The 21997-nt window shown below is 43.6% G+C and overlaps 1 protein-coding gene across 3 annotated transcripts in view; it reads left to right on the top strand.

The window, feature by feature from the left end:
* erbb4b (erb-b2 receptor tyrosine kinase 4b) overlaps positions 1–21997 on the top strand; it is a 451213-nt gene that overhangs the window by 212771 nt on the left and 216445 nt on the right. For all 3 annotated transcript variants that reach the window (XM_079518830.1, XM_079518829.1, XM_079518831.1), the window contains exon 2: positions 4735–4886. In XM_079518830.1, the coding sequence (XP_079374956.1) occupies positions 4735–4886 (152 nt within the window). The remainder of the gene's footprint in view (positions 1–4734; positions 4887–21997) is intronic.

Genomic DNA, 21997 nt, shown 5'->3' with positions numbered 1-21997 from the left:
AAGCGGAGAGAAACGACCGTGAGCATTCCTGTCCAGACGGCACACAAAGGAGGAACAATATGCATTTCCAGCCCCTCGGCTCATAATCTTTCCATTAATTAAATATATTGGAAAATCCTGAATTATGATTCATTGCCTCAATCCATCATCACTTCTGAAATGGAAATCCCTGTGAATAAATTAAATAAAATGTACTCTGTGCAAGCATGTGTGCGTAAGAATGAGGGCACGCACACATACGCACACGCGCACACGCGCACACACACACACACACACTCACACACACGTGCATGTGTGCGCGCGCATTTACACGCATGCAAGCACAGTACACAGGCTGCCAACAGGCGAGGTAACCTGCGTTTACGATGAAGAGTTGAGGTTCCCCCCCTCCCCCTGCTCATCGTATTGGCATTAATTCTGTGCTCTGCCTCTGTCGGGGAGAATGCAATCTGTCAGAGGGAAACAGTGGATTCTCTTTTATGGAACTGATGTAATTTTTAAACCCATACACTGAATCATTTATTCATGCCATGTTTAATCCTGCCTCACAGGTGGTAGCGTAAACACAATCAAGCATTCAGCCCACCCCCGTGCAGCATTGTCCTTTTCACTTGTCATGATGTTGTTGCATTCCTTTCTGCTGCAGATATACATACTGTACGGTACAGTTTTAAAGCCTGATGTATACTTTGTTGCAGTGTCCGTGTTGCACGCCAGACCAGCAGATATGTGTAAAAGGTGTACATAGGTATAGCGAGCTTGTAGATCTACTGTTTTTGGTCATGCAAACCGTCGAACGACAGAATAAATGAAGCATTTACACATGGCTAGTGTCGATTGTGTGGTGCGGAGGGAAAATGTATGACGTGATGTTTTATTTACTTCCTGCGCACACGCACACACGCACACACACACACACACACACACACACACACACACACACACACAGTATACCAACGGACGCGTGTCCCTGTCACCAGTGCCAACCTTTGCAGTAAACCTCGCAACAGTACACACTTCCTCTATATGTGCTCCACACAGCACAGATGGCTTTGTTTTTATCGGCTTGGCAGCACTCTCCCAAGTTCACATAGGGCTATAGGCTTTCATTATGAAATCACATGTGGAAGAAGACCTCGGTAGACGAGAGGCACATTTTTACATGAAGCTAGCATCGGGTTATAAAAGCCAAGCCATCTTATTGTAAAGTGCACTTCGGAAAGTAAACAACAAATGGGGAAAAATAGATGAAAATAAGTCCATTGCACAAGACTGCACATCCCACAATGCCCCTCTCTCTCTCTCCCCGCCCTTTAAGTGCCTTGCCTCCAGGGTGCAATAACAGTTTATTACACCTATCTTCACTTTATGACCCTCTGCCTCTTCCCTTAAGCCCACGCTAACTGTTATTGAAAACACCCCGGCCTGCCATATATCATACCTGAGCAGCATGCTATATACGAGGCTATGTGCTACCAAGCTAATCACTATGAGCTCATATGGCATTGTCAAAGGGAGACATTGCAATAGTTCCTGCTAATCTAATATCTGCCTGGGAGTGAATTGTTTGAACGAAATACCGTTTGTCTTTATATCCCACGTTGCCTTGCAGCCTCTCTACCCGCCGACATCCCATTTCTGTGGGCTAATCGTGATGGGAACTAAATGGGAAACAGAATTGAGAGTTTGTCCGGGGTAGTGTTGATATGTGAGGCGGTGGTGGGCCATTGTCTGGCTTTGACTTTGAGTTTACTGCTCACCTCGCCTTGGGGTAAGCCTGATTTAATACTGGTCTAGTGGTATGATGCACGTCTCACAAGCTCAACACGTATCACAGCACGTTGCATGAGCATCACGACACGTTGTGAGCTTCTATACTAGATCTGCACTCTGCAGTTGTTTTGGCTCAGGTACGCAGGGGATATAGGCTGACATGCAAAAAGGAAACAGCAATGCATTGTACTTGTGCATGCATGTTGTGTATGTGTGGTATCTGGGATTAAAACATAGAAAAAGGTCTTTGTGGGTGGACGTGTTGGGCGAGAGCCCCGCCGAGGCAGTGACAGTTCACGGGTGACGGCGTGACAAGACACAGGGAAGTGACCTGTCAGCCTTTTGTCTCGCCAATAGCCCTCCTGTCAGCGAGTGTGAAGGAGGTCGAGGCGAGAAGGAAAACCCACCGATTGAATGTGAAAGTGAAATGCAGTTGTGATCTTGGACAGGGCAGTGGTCTTCAACAGGGGGTCCGGGACCCCGAGGGGGTCTCAGAGTTACTACAGGTGGGCCGCCAAATCTATGCACGGTATATGATAGGAACTTTATTTTATTTAATTTTTTCTTTAAAGGGTCCACTTGAACCCTAGCATACCCATTCTGAGGGGAACATTCATGGATGCTTGGCACAATTACGAGGACCCATGCGCTGTGCACACTTCTTGAGTCTTCTCGGATCCACTCTGTATTACACATAATGATATGCAGTCATCAGCTCCGAGGTAATAGAACCGACCCGGATGAGTGATAAAACATGGATCCGGACCTGTGCGGGTATCGGGTCGGGTATTTTCAGAATCGGGGTGTGTGTGTGTGTGTGTGTGTGTGTGTGTGTGTGTGTGTGTGTGTGTGTGTGTGTGTGTGTGTGTGTGTGTGTGTGTGTGTGTGTGTGTGTGTGTGTGTGTGTGTGTGTGTGTGTGTGTGTGTGTGTGTGTGTGTGTGTGTGTGTGTGTGTGTGTGTGTGTGTGTGTGTGTGTGTGTGTGTGCGTGTGTGTGTGTGCGCGCCTGTGCCTGAGTGTGTGTGTATACTAAACAGTATGCTTGGCGAGCAGCACCAGCTGACAGGGCAGATGGCTTGTGTCGGTCGTAGAGGGAAAGGTGTTTGATGAGTGGAAACGGTTTTGGTTTAATTATGTGTCAAGTGTGTTAGCCTGGCCAGGCGCTAAAGGCCTTTTCATCTGTCCTGCCATCATCATGATGATGATGGTGATGGCACTCAAACTGGATATTTCATGTCATTGGTTTTTATTCCTCTCCACAATTGTGTTTTGACTGGCGTTGCAGTTGTGGAGCAGCTTCCCGGAGACTGAGAAGCTGAACGTGAACTGCTGTTTGTAGCTAGTGGATTTTTTTTTTTTTTAATGTTTTTTTTGTGGCTTTCACCTTTTATTTTATATATTTTTTATGGAGGGACAGACAGTAGGCTGACAGGAAATGGGGGAAGACATGCAGTAAAGGCCGTCGGGATCGGGAGTCGAACCCGCGGCACACTGCCAGACTGGATTACCAGCCAAGGTGCCTGGACCACTGAGCCATGGCCCAGGCCTGGATTTCTTTTCATTTAACCCATTGAAGTTTAATGGCTTCTAAAGCAATTTTTATCAAACTTTGTGTGCCAAGGACCCACACATTGATATGTATTTGCCCGTGGTATTTGCCACCTGAAAAGGTTTTGTGCCAGGGACCCCCAGAAGAGAAGAAAAAAAAACTAAAATCAACATTAAGATCTTTTCTGTTTTAATGGGTTAAAGGAGTGTTCTTGCTGTGAACGGCTAAATGCGCCAGCTTGTATGTTGTGCCGCTATAGGCTATACAATCACTGCTGTACCAGGTTTTTTGTAGCATTCAGATTATTCAGCTTGACAAAGTTTGAAGCAGAGATGTTCACTGGTATCCTTCAACGTTGCAAATCAAAGAGGAAGAAATAAAATGTAATTACTCAAAAGGTGGAGAGTGGAGACTCAAAAGATTTTCTTTTTTCTGAGACGCTGTCTCTTCAAAACTGTTGGAAAACAATGAATTGCCCTGTCAGTCATGTTGTAGCAACTGTTTGCAGCTTGAGTAGTTAATGCACAGTCTCTCTACAGCAAATGAAACTCCCATTATAATGCTGTGAATCTCTGTTCAGCCAAGAAGTTCAGAGGAAAGAAAATGCAAAGTTAACAAGAAAGAAAAAATATATGTATTTGAAATGTTAATTACATATTCTTTAAAAAATGTTCAAATGAAATGACCGGTCTACAAACCAGGCATTAGCATAAAAATGAATGATAGGATTTTGGGGTTTCATCTATTTGAGCAGATTCTAACAATGATCAATTGTAATGTTGCTGTCGGGCAGAAACCTCTTATCTCCATATACTAACATTTTGTGTTTTTTCGTACTATTAACGCCCTACACTCACTATAGCGCCACACTAAAGCATCAAAAGTAGCAGATCTGCAAGCTCGAAACACGGTGCAAAGCAACACGCTTTGAGCTTGTAGATCTGCTACGTTTGAACCTGAATCCTAAAAAGCAACAGTTTTGGACATACAGAATAAGGTTTCCACCCGACATAGACAATAAAGTACATTCGTTTTAGAGCTTTTAATGAAGAATCTGAAAGTGTTGATGACTTGCAAGTCCTTTGACAGTCTAATTCCCCAGACAACAAGTGTGGGTGTTTATTTATGTATTTGTAGATTGACAGATGGGAGCATTGTCAATCTGGTGTAAGAAGTTGTCAATCACAAATATGATAATAATACTTATGTTATTTCATTATGATTATTATCACATATTATTATATTACTATTTCCACTAGTTTGGGTCCTGGGCAGAAATCATTTCTCTTGGGTCTCCAGCTAAAATGTTTAGGAAACACTGCACTGTGAAGTGATCCAGTAAAAAGTCTGTCCTACCTTCCCTCCAGTGTTTGAATAACGGCGTGTTGTGTCTGTCCTTTCCTTCTCCTCCAGTGTGCGCCGGCACAGAGAACAAGCTGAGCACGCTGTCGGACCTGGAGCAGCAGTACCGCACCCTGAGGAAGTACTACGAGAACTGCGAGGTGGTGATGGGCAACCTGGAGATAACCAGCATCGACCGCAGCCGGGACCTCACCTTCCTCCGAGTAAGACACGATGTTGTTGCTGGTTGCTACACGATTCACTTCACTGCATATCACTTACCTTGCTTGAAAAGTGTCAATTACTCACTAGTAGTCTCAAGTAGGCTCAACTAGGCCTATATCTCTTGGTTGAAAAGAATTGAAAAGAAAGGGTTAATCACCCTGTGTGGCCTTGAATGCCTGATGAAAACGGCTTTATTTGCTTTTCTTTGGCTTCACAGAGAAGGCAAAGCTAATTTCTTTTTGAAAAATGGATGTTATATTTAGCCTGGAACTACCAGCTCATGTGCAGGCCTTGTGGTTAATGTGTCAGCCCTGAGACTGGGAGGTCAGGGTTCACTCCCCAGCCGAGTCATACCAAAGACTATAAAAATGGTACCCAGTGATGACTCGGCATCAAGGGTTGGATTCTGGGTTATTTCCCTGTGTACTTGTACGTCATGTGACATTCTAGCATTATGTCCAGGAGGTGTACTTGTACATCATGTGACATTCTAGCCAGACATTCTGGTCCACAGGCTACTTTGAATTAAGCCAGAAGTCCTGTTGACTACAATGAATGAGCCCAAGGAGAGTTTTCAGTTCAGTGTGGCATGAAATTCCCGGAAATGATTTATTTAGCAATATTGTCAGTGAAATGTGTTTGGGAAACACTGAGCATACGACTGGATACACAAGCCTTTGATTAATACTTTAACGAGGATATTACGAATGTTTTGCTGGGGTTAAAATGTATCTCTGATCTACCACTTGTACTGTGGGTGAAGATTAAAAAAATAAATACAAAAATAAATCAGACATAAATCAGACAATCTTAATGTTCAGAAATAGCATTATTTTTAGATGGGTGTTTTTCTTTATAAAAGAGTTTAAAGCTGTATTAAGTTAAGTCTGTTTTAGTGAATAAAATGTTATTTTGTCCATCTGTATGGTACAGTATGTTAATACAATATAACTTCGGGGTGTCTTGTCTCCCTGCTCTTCTATTGAGATGTTTAGATCCTGTGTCTAGGTTAGACACGACTTTGACACAATCCTGTTGACATAGGTTTTCCTGACCGCCAAAATAAACTACTATCCTATTATCTCAGTGGTCACAATTTCAGCACTTAGAACAGCAAAGTTACAGTGCAGCTTTAAAATCTCTTTTTAAAAAATAAGTTCACAACTACACGTCCTGCAAACTTAAACGTAATCATTGCTTCCTCATTCGACCTTGTTGACCAGACAATGTCCCATGCTCAATCCTCTCACCACAATCATTGTTGAGATTAGTGTCCCCATAGCCAATATGATATGCAGAGTGGAGAGGGCGTCTAATCACAGTTAATCACAAATGCTCCTCCAGTGCAGAGTGCCGAAACTGATTGTGTGCATGTTCTTGCCAGATTGGTCTCAGCCATGGAATAATAGAAAACCAAATGACCTGATTCTCTCTCATTGAGAACAAATCTCCCCCTTGATTAAAGATAATTCAGCGGCTTTAACCTCTTAACCCATTTAGACCTGAGGACGCATCTGTGTCATATTATAGCTTTTAACCCATTTTGGGGGCGGGAACCCCTTTTGGTGTTTTAACTAAGCATTATGTTATACTTTAGCTATTGAAAAATAGCAGATCTACAAGCTCATAGCGCGCCACCGAGTGGCGCGCTATGAACTTGTAGGTCTGCTATTTTTGAAAAATCGTAAAAATGCGGCACAAATCTTTGAATATATATTCTTTCAGAGCGAACGTTTTTTTTTATTTCGACATCAGGCCTGAATGGGTTAAGACCTACATATAGCCTATATTTCGTCGTACGACGAATAGAAAAAATATCCAATCTATAAGCTCACAACACGTTCTCGAGATATGAGGGGTGCACACGGACAGACACTGAAGCATGACACGTGGACACGTGCACGCATGCAGAGATGGAGTGCATTTATAAAAACTAGAGCCCTCACACCTACTATGCATGCACCGCCGATCCGACCAATATGCCCATTATGGAGAACTCTGTATCTGTCAGTCCTTGAGTCCTTGTCCTCCATGCCCCCTTTTGTTCCCTTACTGTATTATGAAGCTGACTGGACACCGGGTTTAAAGTGGTTTCAGCAATGGCTCAGATATTTATTTAAGTAATGTTAGCGAACTAGGGAAATACTGTAGTATATATATATATATATATATATATATATATATATATATATATATATATATATATATAGTTTCATGATATAGATACTCCACTGTTACGTTCTTAGCTTACGCATGTTTTATGATAACTACTTTTTATATGTGATGTATGCCATGCTTTTTTGTTATTGCTTAATGTAAGTCGCTCTGGATTAAGAGCGTCTGCTAAATGCCTAAATTGTAAATTGTTCAGTGTTTTTCAAAGTGGGCTCCAGCTGGGACCCTCAGGGTCCCTTGAGAGGGTTCCAAATGGACCCTTATAGTCCTGTAACTCTGACAGTGTACAACATTTACAAATGGAACCTCTCAAGGTAATGGAGGTCCTTAATAGCCCACACCTACACTTTGCTTGTTGTGAGTCAACTTGATGCAAGACTGCCAAACAGTGGCAATCCGGGGAGGGTTGCAAATTGATTCTGTTGGCTGCACAACGGATAGCAAGTGCCTCGTCTGAAAGAAAGGAGAACGAGAGGAACAGAAACAGTGAAACCGAGTTAAATTGGAATGCAGGTAGATGGATAATGTGGCAAATGTTGGAGGACCAGTATGGGCTGGATGCTTGTTGCCAGGTCGAGGGTGCAGAGGTGAAATAGCTTACATGGATGTCTGCTGCCCCCAACATGCTTCGTTAAACACACACACACACACACACACACACATACACACACACACACACACACACATACACACACACACACACACACACACACACACACACACACACACACAGAGAGACACACACACAACACGCGCAGGGCATGCACCACATCAGGTCATGACAGCCCGCGGCCCCTCCAGGCCCAGGGATGTAATGACGTGATAATGAGAGGTCAGACGAAGGGGAGTGAAACGGCACTGCTGGAGGAAGAGAAAAACCAGCCCACTACGGTTGAATTCAGCCGTCCGCTGTTGACCTCCCTCAGCCCTCCGCCTCTCAAGCGCTTCACCCCGGACCATGTTGGCTGTACTCGTCCTTCTCCTGAAACATCATCAAACTCCAATTGATTCCACTCTATATATTTGGGGGTTGGGGGAGCTCCCCTAGTGCTCGGGGCTGAAGTGCTGACTGCATTAGTGGTATTATTGTGGGATGAATCAGGGCTTCAGTAGACTGCCTGTAAGCAGAGATGCTTCGGTAAAAAATAAAAAATACAAAGGCTACCTTTGTATTTTTTATTTTTTACCGAAAACACAACAAAACAAAAACACTTGGGAAAGGCAATCCCCGAAAATATAGCCGAGCTGTGTTTTCATATTTTGACATGTAGTCGTGCTGCTTTGTGCATCAGCACTCTCACAAAGAGATTTTAATTACTTACTGTAAAGTGGAACTATGTATGTTTTATTAATACAATGTAATTTTGTCCAATCTGTATTTTAACACAATACAGCTCCATCTCAATGAATTAGAATATTGTGCAAAAGTTCATTTTCTTACAGCTCATGAAAATCAAAAAATCATATCTCAACAAATTAAAATATTTTACGAGAGCACAAAAAAAAAATTTAAACGAGAAATGTCGACCATCTGAAAAGTATATTAACGTACAGTATGCAGTCAATACTTGGTCTGGGCTACTTCTGAACAAATTATTTCATCACTGGGGCGTGACATGGAGGTGATCGGCCTTTGTCACTGTTGAGGTGTTATGGAAACCCAGGTTTGCTTTAATAACAGCCGTATGTTCATTTGTTTTGTTGAGTCTCATGTCTCACAGCTTCCTCTTGACAATACAACCTAGATTCTCTGTGGGGTTCAGGTCAGGCCAGTTGGCTGGTCAGTTAAGCAGTAATACCATGGTCAGTACACCAATTACTAATAGTTTTGGCTCTGTGAGCAGGTGTCAAGTGCTGCCTGAAAAGGAAGATCAGCATCAATATAAAGCTTGTCAATGTACGGAGGCACACAGCGCTGTAAAATATCATAGTAGATGGTTGTGTTGAGACTCTGGACTTGATTTTGGCCATGTTATCTGCTGGTGTTGATCCACTGACAGTGAAAACTTAACAATGGTTTCAACACAGCCATCTTTTTATAGTACATTGTGCTTCAATATGTTGACAAGCTTCATGGAGATGCTAATTTTCCTTTCCAGCTCGATTTGGCACCTGCCCACAGTGCCAAAACTACTAGTAACTCGTGTACTGACCATGATATTACTGTGCTTAACCGTTTGACCGCTACCATTATTCAATCCCTCCGCCGCGTCCTGCCAGGGTTTTATCGCGCGTAACACTTACTTTGAAGAGCCAAATATCCGTAATCGCATTTTACTATGAAACCATTCCGTGTGTGTTGACGAAGCTGGTGCTTGTTCTCTCGGTCGGTGGTGGAAAAAGTGGACCGCGAGTATCACAGCGCCTGCTACAGGCCGTTGAAAACGCTTGTCTGGGACAAAGCGACCCCTCCAATGTCGCTTCTGTGAGATACAGCTGTCTGAAAACAGAGCAGGCAATGTAAGTGGATGCGCGCGCATCTTCAAAATGGCCGCGGCCATTGGCTCAGAAGCATAACAAAGCTAACGGACGGTAGCTTTCGATACGATCGTATTAAAACATGCATTAAAGAATACATCGCTGTTAAAACGGCTTTTCCGGGTGTGGCACGGTACACTATTCTACGTGTCTATGTTCCTGGCGGGCCTCGTGTTAACTGACCCGCGAACTGGCCTGACCTGAACCCCACAGAGAATCTAGGTTGTATTGTCAAGAGGAAGGTGTGAGACATGAGACTCAACAATACAAATGCATTTATGGCTGTTATCAAAGCAAACCTGGGCTTCCATATCACCTCAACAGTGACAAAGGCTGATCACCTCCATGCCACATTGATTGAAGTAAAAAGTTCAAAAGTAGCCCAGACCAAATATTGACTGCATACATTAATATACTTGGTCGACATTTCTCGTTTAAAAAAATATTTTTTTAGTGCTCTCGTAAAATATTCTAATATGTCGAGATAGGATTTTTTGATTTTCATGAGCTGTACGCCATAATCATCAAGATTAAAACAAAAAAAGGTTTTAAATACTAGTCTCACTTTTTTAATTATATTAGGGAAAAAATGAACTTTTACACAATATTCAAATTCATTGAGATGGAGCTGTATATACTTTGTCTTGCTGAGAGATTTCAATTTGTCACACAGGATCTGACACAAAGATTCCATTTCTCCCTTGAGCAAGCGGGCAGACTCTATCAGCTCAATGGTAAAAATGTCAGCACTTGGGCAGGAAACCTGGTTCAAATCCGGGGTAGAAGAGGACAGTTACATAGAGCAGCTTTAAGCCATACACCGGCATTATCGGCATACGATGAAAATAGCCGATATATAGCCTAAAAGCTGACAACGCATCGCGATGTGACACGTTGTGTGAGCACGTAGTAGATCGACTATGTTGGCCACGCAACTGTTTCAGTTGTGAAGTGATTTGTAGCAAGCAGAAAGAACCTGATCTGTGAGTTATTTATTTCATGTCCCTTGGGGACAGAAAGGATACGGATCAAATCCACCAAATGAAATGGAGGCATGCGAGACCTGCTGTTTTCTCTCAAAACGATACAGACGATATCCCTGTACCCCTGCGATGCATTACAAAACACAGGTGGGCATGAGAAAGTAGGGAACAACGGAGGCTAAAGTGATACCATTGGACCCCTGCAGAGGTAATAGGCCCTGTGGACTCAGAGGAAAATAGAGAGAGAGAGAGAGAGAGAGAGAGAGAGCTGCGGCGGCATGCAGTAACGAGCAATTGTGATTATTGTTTAACTTTGCAGAAACAGTCTTGAGAGAACAATCACTCCCGGTTTGGAGGCAATTCTGGGTCTTTCGGCTTGCCTTCATTTGCTCTCTCCTTCTACAAGGATACCAGTATAGTGCTCGCACAAACAACGTGCAGTACTTGAACAAGGTTGAAGGCACATCAGTTAAACCCCCTCCCTCCCTCCCTCTCCCCCCTCCCTCTTGTTACGACACTATACACAGCCACCTGGGTTGCCGCTCATTTACCCCCCCCCAAAAAAATAAGCTCCCCGTGGCGCTAGCTTGCCAGGATCCAGCACAATTAACGAGGGTTAATTGAACATTCTAATTAGGAACACAGGGTGCCAAACAGCAAGGGAGCACCAAGGTGTGGTGTGTATTTTTATAGGGCATATTATGATTTCTTATTTTTAAAAACACATTATGCCATGCCTCCCCGGGGAGAGAGGAAGCTTCACCTTGAGTCGGAGAAGGAGAGGATAAGTGTGAGCAGCGTTGCCAGATTTCCTGAGAGAAATAAGCAACCAGGTGGTCTAGGAAAACAAAACACACAAACCCTGTTAGGCCAGATGAGCACTTTAAACCTATACCGTATTACTATGCACATCGGCTATTTGAAAATAGTCAATCTACAAGCTCACAACGCGTCACAATGCAACACGTTGTGATCTTGTAGATCTGCTATTTTCAAAAAAGTCTTGAAATAAAATCTGGAATATTTGGATGATTTGGATAATTAATTTGGGCATCCATGACCTGAAAAAGTTTCAGAAACACTGGTTTAAATAATAATTAAAAAAGAATGGAAGCAAGCCCCAAAACTACCAATATTCACAAGCAACCCGAAGTCGCTTGTACTAAGCGGACATGGCAACACTGAGTGTCAGGTGTGAGGTTTGTGTGTGTGTGTGTGTGTGTGTGTGTGGGGAGGGGGCGTATAGCGCTCAGCGATGGCTTCCAGCCTTGTCTCGCAGAATGATTGAAACTGATGCTCCCACTGCCCCCCTTTTTCTCCTTTCTTTTTTTAAGATAGTGGGAGAGATTGATGTCTGCCTCCCGAACCCCCTCCAACAGCTTTAGCAGTAAATAAAGTCCATCTTCCAAACTGCCTCGGCGTCGGCAGATGAATCGAGGCTCGCGCCGTGATGAATAACCGCAATCTCGCAAAGCCACGACTTCCCCCCCACCCCCCTCTCTCGCGTTCGCACCGACAGCCAAAACGGAACGTTCTTTCCACCGTTACAAACAGTTATTTACAAGGCGATCCCTCCTTTAGACGACGAGTCGGAAGACCGGACACGCATTTTGCATAGCGAGGCTGCCTGAGGGGGAGCACGGATGACAAGTTGTGTACAAGTTGCAGGTTTCAAATGGTGTTTTTACGATTATGATGAGACCAAGTAAACTAGACACTTCTTCTTGCCGTGTGCATCCACCCATAAATAGATGTGTGTCTGAGTTGTTGTTTATTCTCTCCTCTCGGTACGTCCCAGTCAGCCACGGTACGTCCCAGTCAGCCACGGTATGTCCCAGTCAGCCACGGTACGTCCCAGTCAGCCACGGGGCACACACAGTCACATCAGATGATTTGCTCATCAACGGCTTACTGTAAACCTGGAATCTGGAAACTTTAATGTCCTATCCGAGATATATAACTTATAGATTGCACCTTTAACTTTGACCTTCAGGGAAGGCAGTACCAATATTGGCAACAAGAAGTGGTCATCCATAATGGAGACCAAATACAACCACCGACATTGTATTAACATACACATATAACATACATACACCAGATTGAGATTGGTCGGAATAACATTTTATTTCACTTCAAAAGTGACATTATGTAGAATCATAAAAAATACCATATCCATTTTTTCACATATGACAGGTAGGAAGTGGCTAATAATCCCCCCCCCCCCCCACACACACACACCCTATACTCTCTGCCCCTCCTGTTCGTCTGAGCGACTCCCCGCCTTTGTCCTTGCAGTGACTAATGGCCTGATATGGTGTTAATTATAGGACTATCATTTACGAATGGAAACAGTAAATATTTCCATTAGGCCTCGCGTCATTAGCCTGACAATTAGAAAACAGTTGACACACACACACACACACACACACACACACACACACACACACACACACACACACACACACACACACACACACACACACACACACACAGAGAGAGAGCGCGCGCACAGGGAAAAATACAGTTTTAAGGTTCTGTTACTGCATGGCATCATATGAGGTCAATTACTAGGGTAGTCTCATTGACCTCATTGACCCCCCCCCCCCCCCCCCCCCACCTTGTGTTCCTCTCAATGGCTCTATATTGATTTATCTACGTGTTTAATTTAGACGGGACACTGCATATTAATGAACAGTATATATCAATATGTATACATCAGACGCTAATTAAAAAGACAAAAAAAACATTACATTACATTACACATGGAAAACGGAACTGAGATGCAAAAAAACGGGTACACAACAGGTATAGCCTACAAAAGGTGCAAAGTATCTATTTAAGGCTAAGACTAAAACATATGTTTACTTGAATCACATGTTATTGCACACAATTATATTACATGATATTGTTGCTGTTGGGCGGAAACCTTGTAGGTTCAACTCTTTGCAGGAAATTGAAAATAAGAATCCAGTGTAGTGTATTATTTAGCCTCAACTATATAAGCTCTTGTTAATACTTGTAATTGGTTCAATAATTTATAATAACTCATAGACCGCTAGATGGCAGTTAGTTCAGCTCCCGCTACCATTCACAACCTATTCTATTTTGTAGTAGAAGAAGTCCGCCTCCCCAAAAACAGCAATGGCGGAGGTGCTCGTGCTGATCGGACTATTGACTACCTAAGAGTCTTTAGAAGCATTCATATTTTAGACGTGCGGTCACCGGGAGTTGCTCTAGAGCCACTAAACACGGTCGCTTTGTTAATCCACCACGATCATAGTTGGAATTCTCATAAAATGGACTAGAAATAGAGCACCGAAGTCCTGACGTCACTGTCAGTAGAGGGCGTCAGTTCCCAGGTTCGTGTACTTTTTATTTGCATTGTAATCTCCATAGGGGGATTTTAGATCGCCTCATGGCAGGTACATTCCCAAGCAACTAATAATAACCACGTTATGGTGACATAATGTTACAATGTTTACATTAAATTCATTCAAGTCTTCTTCTTCTGCTATTGGAAATAGGAAGCCATTTCCGCATTTTCCATTGTTGTGATCACCAGTGCCCCAGCTGGAACATTAGCATGAATTAGCTTTAAGCGGCCCAAATAAACACACTTTTTACAAAATATCATTGTTAATACTTTCTTTCTCTGCTATTTCTGTTAGCCAGTTAGTAAAAGACTAGAATTATCTTCCAAAACGATTGTGTATAAAAAGGCGGAATTTGCATACTTTAGCTCTGACATTTATTTCAGACCTGCTCTAACATGACATGAATAATAATATAGCTTCAGATTATTTTAGACAGAAAAATAAAAAAGGACAAAGAAAATTGTTTTTCAGCTGTTCTCAACAGTTGCCACCCCCGCGATGAGTTCACAATGAGTCACATTTATATCCAGCCGAGAGACACTAAAATAGTTACTTCCACGTTCCACCGTAGCTATAAAATCCCAAATGCGCCTCCATACTATAGCCATGTTGAAGAATTCTGTGTTTACAAACAAACAATCACGCTAATGGGCGGTGCTCGTAGCGTGAAACCAGAGGACAAAGACATTCCAAAGCCCAATCGAAAGCTTACATGCAAATCTCGGAACTGCTCTTCTCTGCCCCCAAAACAGAGGTAAAATTACCGAAAAAACAAGCCTACTTTGACTTATAAATGCATACATTTAATTTACCCAAATCAATAATCTGTTGGAATGAAAACCTTCTTCAACATTCAAACTGTGTTAATATGAAAAAAACGAAAATCACACACAAAAAAAAAATCAAGTTTATTTAGCGATTTTCGATTTTCATTATAGGCGAGTTGAGGACCATTTTGCTACACCTGGTCACATAAGAACTGTGTTTGAAAAAAAAAAAACGATCACCCCGGCCTTTTCACTCATATGGATATGAAGCATCGACTGAAGGTGGAACTGTACAAATATACCCAAAGAGTAACAAAATAAGCGTTAGAAACGATTCAAACAACCCAGAGACTACATTTCCGGGTAGGCAGGGTGGCTGCATCTGCCCGTCGCACAACAGAAACCGAATGTTAATTACGTTTATTTTTATTTTTATTTTATTGATATTTAATGTTTCGTGGTTAGTACGAGTCGAGTCACCACCAGTTGAGCTTACGTCAACGAGGAATCTCAGGAACGCAATGTGTTGACAGCTGGGCATGACGTATATTAGCAGCGACATTGCCTTCATATGTAGTTTCAAGGCTTTTGCGGCCACATTAATTCCATTTTCTCCAGAAACTGGCTGTATCAAATATGAATGGAAATCAGGGGACGCACTCCCCTGACAGAAAGGCCGGGGTGGTCGGTTTATTTTTCAAACACAGTTCTTATATGAAGCGACCTAAAATCGCCCTATGGAGATTTCACTGCAAATAAAAAAATACATGAACCTGTGTATAGGCGCCCGCTACTGAAAGTGACGTCAGACTTGGGTGCTCTATGCCTCAGCCAACTAGCTTTCTACCATTCTAGCCGCATTTTACTGTGGGAGGATTGGGGAAATGGAGAACAGGGGCATACAGTATATGAAACAAGTCAAGGCCAATATGTATGTTAGGATAGGATTATAGGCTGATTCAGCGTACATGTGTTTTGGTCTGGATTTCTCCATTAACCACGTAAAAAAACCCTTTCTAAAATAGTGAAAATTTCCGCATTAAGCGCTAGTGAATTTAACCCATTTTGGGAACCCCTTTTGGTGTTTTAAACATTATGTTATAATTTAGCTATTGAAAAATAGCAGATCTACAAGATCATAGCGCGCCACCGAGTGGCACGCTACGAGCTTGTAGGTCTGCTATTTTTTTTAAATTGTGAAAATGCGGCACAAATCTTTGAATATATATTATTTCAGAATACTTTATTTATTTATTTTTTTGACGTCAGGCCTAAATGGGTTAAGGCATACATTTAGGGGGGGGAAACATAGAAATTGAAATAGGGATCCCGACAGCAACGTTATCTAATTACAGTAAGATCCCCTTTCAATTCCAAGCAGTACAACGGCTCCCTCTCCCTCCATATTAGGGCTGGTTGAAGCTACTGAAGTGGTCCTCTAATAGCTTCTAGGATATTCTGGGGGGGTGTTTGAGTGTCCTCTAACCGGGCCTTTGATCTGGACTGATTTAAAATGATGGCTTGACCCCGCGGCGTGTGTGTTTCAGATAGCCGTGGGCTGTCAGCGTGACGCGCAGCAGACGGAAAAACAAAGCGCTTCGGTCGTTGTGCTGCGAGGAAGTGCAGGGGGGCAGAGCGTGATGCATGGGTCAAAGATCAGTGTGGAACGCAGCCACTCCAGTTGGATAGAGGGAGAACACACATGCAGCACTGCTTGACATAGATTTTGTAGCGCGTCAGTGTCGCGTGTTGAAGATAGCCAAGCTCAACTACAACAATCGCAACTCTTCCTTTTTCTCCGTTTTCCTTATGCCAATTGAGTCCTCCCCACACATGCATATTTCTGTGTTGTCACTGTTGTATCCTACTGATCTACCCACCAGGAGGACATAGAACCAACCCCCCCCCCCCCCCCCCCCCCCCCCCCCCGAATAGCCACGCTGCCTGAGGTTCAAGTGGTTTTAGTTGCTCTTTAAACAAAACGGTGCCATTGTGTGCTTGAACACTCAGACCTCATTTTAAATACAGATGTTCTTTTCGACCGTGTTACAGTATGTGGGACAGGACAAAGTGTGGCTCTGCTAGTGTAAATTTAGGCAGCCTCGGACAGCACAGCCCCCCCCCCCCAAGTCCCAGTCCCACTCTCCCTACAGTTGCATTGACCCTGCCTTGCTCGGGGGCAAAGGGGCCAATTAAGGGTTAATGAGTCTAGGGGCAACCGGTCGATATCCGAGGAGCTGGTACTGGTATCCAGTCCCTCGTGAGGGCAGAGGCTGGAACCTGGCAATAATGCACTAATGATGATGGTAAGACACAGACAACGCAAGTTTTGATATTGTTACTGTCGGGCAGAAACCTCTTATCGCCATATTCTATAACTAACTATAACGTATAACCTTTGTGCTTTTCTTGTACATTCGTACCCTACTTCACACTACAGCTAGATCACACACAATCATCAAAAGTAGCACTTGGCACCGCATTTGAGCTTGTAGATCTGCTACTTTTGATGCTTTTCAATTTGAATCCTGAAAACGAACAGTTTTGGAGGTTTGCTCCCAACAGCGATGATATGAGGCCATGAGAGCTATAGGGTGGTGTGGAGTGCATGTGTGCGTGTGCGTGCGTGTGCGTGCGTTTACGTGCGCATGTGTGTGGAGTGGACCACAAAGGCCTTAGCCGCGGAGCTCTTTCAGCCAGTGCTGTTATTGTTATCACGTTGTCTGTCTTGGCTAGCTGTCACATTTTCTTTGAGCGTTTTCACTTTGCCCTCGTCTTCTATTCCCGATATCCTCCTCCTCTGTCTGGGGGGGAACTTTTGAGTTTTTGACAGGCATATTTGTGCCCCAAGTTGCTGGTGCCGGCCGACCGCAGCTGCACGCACACCCCCTCCGATGCTCCGTCAGATGAGTGAAGATTACGTTGCTCACCGGTGGTGGAAGTACATTTTGTACAAGTACTGTACGTACAGAAAATGTTGAGGTATTTCTACTTTACTTTTACTTCTACTCCACTACATCTCTGAAGCAAATATTATATTTTTACTCCACTACAATTATTTATAAACTTTAATTACTAATTACTTTATATATTTTGATTGTTATTACACCCACTTCAGCCCAATATACATTTAGACCATTTCAAAATAGCCAATCTACGTGAGCTTGTAGATCTGCTATTTTCACAACATTTGTATACATTTCAAAACTTGAAATGGGACATTTCTGCATAATGAGTACTTTTATTCATTTTTTACTTCGAGTACATGTTGATGCCAATACTTTTGCACTTTTACATTTTGACAAAGTACCTCTACATTGCAGTATTGATACTTCTATAAAATGTAGTACTTTATCCACCATGCCCACCCCTGTTCACTTCTTTATCCACCATGCCCACCCCTGTTCACTTCTTCAATATTAATGAAGACTGATGAAGTGCCGGGAAGGCCCTGCATGTCTTTGAGGTTCTCGCTCCGAGATTGGATTGACAATTGCAATTAGCGTCCCCCGAAGTTCATTTCCATCACTTTAAATTTGACACGAAGAGGGAGAGTGGGTGAGAGTTGGGGTGAGGTGGTGTGTGTGTGTGTGTGTGTGTGTGTGTGTGTGTGTGTGTGTGTGTGTGTGTGTGTGTGTGTGTGTGTGTGTGTGTGTGTGTGTGTGTGTGTGTGTGTGTGTGTGTGTGTGTGTGTGTGTGTGTGTGTGTGTCGTGTGTGGAGGGGGGGGAGGGGGGGAGGGGGGGGGAGGGGGGAGGGTAGTGGGATAGATAAATACAGAGCAAGAGTGAGAGAGAGGTAGAGCGAGAGAGAAATCATTGGATTGATTGATTGATTGATTGATTGATTGATTGATTGATTGATTGAATAGTTGAATGATTGAATAGTCCTTGTAGTCTTATTTCCATTTAGGCCCTATATGCAACAATTCATAGACATGACGTGAAAATAACAAAATTAAATCTCATCAATAACAAAAAATCTAAATAATTTCAGGAAAAAATGCTACCAGCTAGCAGCAGAAAAAGAGTTAAGTGACATTGTGATGCTGGAGAACCAAGAGGTGGAACCATAGTCAAAGGAGGGCTGAATTAGAGCTCCCGCTATAGAGTTTTGAGAGCACTTTTGTTGACAAATCATTATTGAAAAGTATATTGCTTTTCATTTCATGCATTTGTGTGATTGATTTTACATCTCGTTTTGTCATTTCGTTGTCGGAGGACAAAAACATCGGTACAAAAGCCTCTTGAATTGAGAGTGGATACAAGTGCGAGACGGAGACGAGAGAGACAGACACAGAGGGCACTGAAACGTATCCAAAGAAAAAAAGAAGTACTGGGGAAGTCACATGGTTACAGAAACCAAGAAGGAGACAGATCACTGCAAAAAGAAAGAGAGAGAGAGGGGAAGGGAAAGAGTAAAGTGAGCGACAGAAAGGCATAATGAAAGAAATACCAAGTGAGTGAGGTCAGAGAGAGAGAGATGGCTCGAGTAGCGCTGTGTAATTGACAGAGCAGTGACAGAGTGGAAGGGCATGGTTTGGCGAACACGGAGGAAATGGAAGAATCTGTGGAGGACTACCCCACTGAGCTGGTCTTCTACACTTAAACACGACACCAGCCAGAGAGACAGGATACTGTGTATTGAAAGTGAAATCCCAAATTAAGACCTTTGAACCTGGACAGAGATTGGGATTACGGCGTGTGTGTGTGTGTGTGTGTGTGTGTGTGTGTGTGTGTGTGTGTGTGTGTGTGTGTGTGTGTGTGTGTGTGTGTGTGTGTGTGTGTGTGTGTGTGTGTGTGTGTGTGTGTGTGTGTGTGTGTGTGTGTGTGTGTGTGAGAGAGTTGGTGGGGGGCATCTCTTGATTGCTGGCAGTAGACTGATGGTCCCTGTCCATTTTCAGGAAAACAAGCAAAGTAAGCAAGCAGCGGGAGGTAGTGGGCAGTTGATGAGATTTCACGTGCGCATGCGCGCGTGTGTGTGTGCATGCATGCGCGTGCATGTGGTGATAGCATTGGTAATTGACATGGTACGTGACAGCAGATAACTCGCTCTTTGCCGTGTTGACAGTCGCTTAAAACCGGTATGACCTCAGAATATCTGTGTCAAGCTATTTGGATGTACCTGCGCGCCGTGCATGTGTGTGTGCATGCTTGCCTGCCTTCCGTGCATGTGTGGATGTGTTTGTGTGCGCATGGGGGCTCCGGGAGACACATAATAGAGTTGGTGTGTGTGCATGCGTGTGCGTGTGTGTGTCAGTATACAACTGTGTGTACCTGTGTGCATTTGGGTGTTTGCAATCTTGCACATTGCGGGACACGGGTTTAAAGCCTGTCTGATTGACAGATGCATTTTCTCCACTGCCCTCCTCTCTCTCCCTCGCCTGCCTCAGGGGCGATGGAATGATAGAATAGAACTGGGCAGTGGTGGAAGAAGTTTTGCAACTTTCTTTACTTGAAAAAAATTCAATAACCACGGTGCACATAAGTGCCTGCCGCGGAGGTTGTACGTTTGAATCCACCATCCAATCCGCATGCAGCTTTGTTAAGCGTCTACTGTATATCAGTGGTTTTCAACCAGTGGTCCTTGAGGGACCACTGACCACCAACAGTTGGTGGTCAAATGCGGAAACGAGCGCTCAATGTTAAACCACAGCTCGTGCTAAATCCACCTGAAGTTCCAGCTTTGACCATTAGGGCTGAGCACTTCAACGTTGGCCAGCTGGGGGGCTTGATTTCACTCCATGTGGTCCTGAGTTATAGACGTGGCGGCATCAAGAAGCACCGTGACCAGGGCTTTGGCTACAACGATATTGGCTTGGCTTTGCTTATCTTTGCATGTGTCTAATTTGGAGTGCCAAAATAAACGGCGCTTCCGATTCCGAAGAGGTGATACATTTATCCTCACTTTAGTGATTTAACTTGGACAATGACGGTCTCCAGGTGGTCTGGAGGTGTGAAGAACTTCTTTGCCTTAATTGGGGGAGAAAGGGTGAGAACTTAGCCGAAAATATGCGTAAATTAACGTCAGGGATGGTTATTATGATGCCTAATTTCATATTTAGAAAACGTTTCAGATTATAAAACGCGGACAGATGGATGAACAGACGGACAGGGCTAGTAAACAACGTTACCAAAATACAGTACAAATAATGGTATTCCCATGCCGAAAAAGCAAAAACCAAATACCAGCCTGCATGCTAGCCAGAAGGAAATTGTGCAGAACGTGTTTTTGTGTCAAGATTATAACCATGTATATTTTTCTCATTGTTAAGCCAGTGAAAAGAAAACAACCACCGATCCAATGCTGAGGCCACAGAATCTTCTTTCACTTAATGATGTTCCCAAACATGATTGACGTCTCCGTTTATTATTATTATTATTCAAATAAAGCCATAACACCTCTCGCGCACACACACACAAACACGCACACAAACACGCACGCACGCACGCACGCACGCACGCACGCACGCACGCACGCACGCACGCACGCACGCACGCACGCACACACACACCAACAGTAGAAGAAATAGGCTTTACGGAAACTGTCTTTGAGAACATATTCAAGTGCCGCTTTCATTGTTATTTTTCCAATGAAAGTGAAAACCTGAAGTTGGCTTGCAAATTTAATGAATAAATACAAAATATTATTTCATAGGGGATAAGCGTTACTGGTGTGTGTGCAGGAAAGTTCCTATATCTCTGCAATGCATGTCTTGGGGGCCCTACATGCTCTGTAGCCCAGTCTGTAACCTACATGACTTTTACTGGGGACCCCCTGAATCCCCCCAAGGTTTTGTGTCCCCGGCATAAAACCTTTTCAGATGGGTGTCTGTGGCCCGAAAAAGTTTGAGAATCACTACAGGCAGGCTCGGATTAACAATGAAACTTACTAACTAACTAACTAACTAAAAAAAACAAAAAAAACAAAAAAACAATGAAACTTACTGGAGCTTAAGATCCAGGGCCCGCAGCTTGCAGGGCCCTGTGCGAGACTATTTCAAATAGACCTGTGTAGCTGTTGCTTCCGTCGAAACCGCTCATAGGCCACAGATTTCAATGCAATGCAACACAGGAACCCTGGTCTAACAGTTTCTTAACCACTCGAGGAGACTCAAAAATAGCACATCCAGCGTCAGGAAGCAGCCTTATAGCCTTATATGGGAGCAGAGGAGATAGTCCTGGCGTTTATTCACAAAAAGTCTTGTTCTTGATTATGTTACGATTGTGTTACGCACATGCGAATCACATGCACGCACGCACGCATGCATGGGGCCTTTTGATTTGGTGTAGCGGCAGGGCCCTCGGAGGGGTTGATTCAGTCTACAGGGTTAAG

This window comes from Electrona antarctica (genome assembly GCF_951216825.1).
Source record: "Electrona antarctica genome assembly, chromosome: 13".
NCBI classification, from domain to species: domain Eukaryota; kingdom Metazoa; phylum Chordata; class Actinopteri; order Myctophiformes; family Myctophidae; genus Electrona; species Electrona antarctica.
The sequence above is the reverse complement of the archived record's forward strand: the minus strand, read 5'-3'. Positions and strand labels throughout refer to the sequence as shown.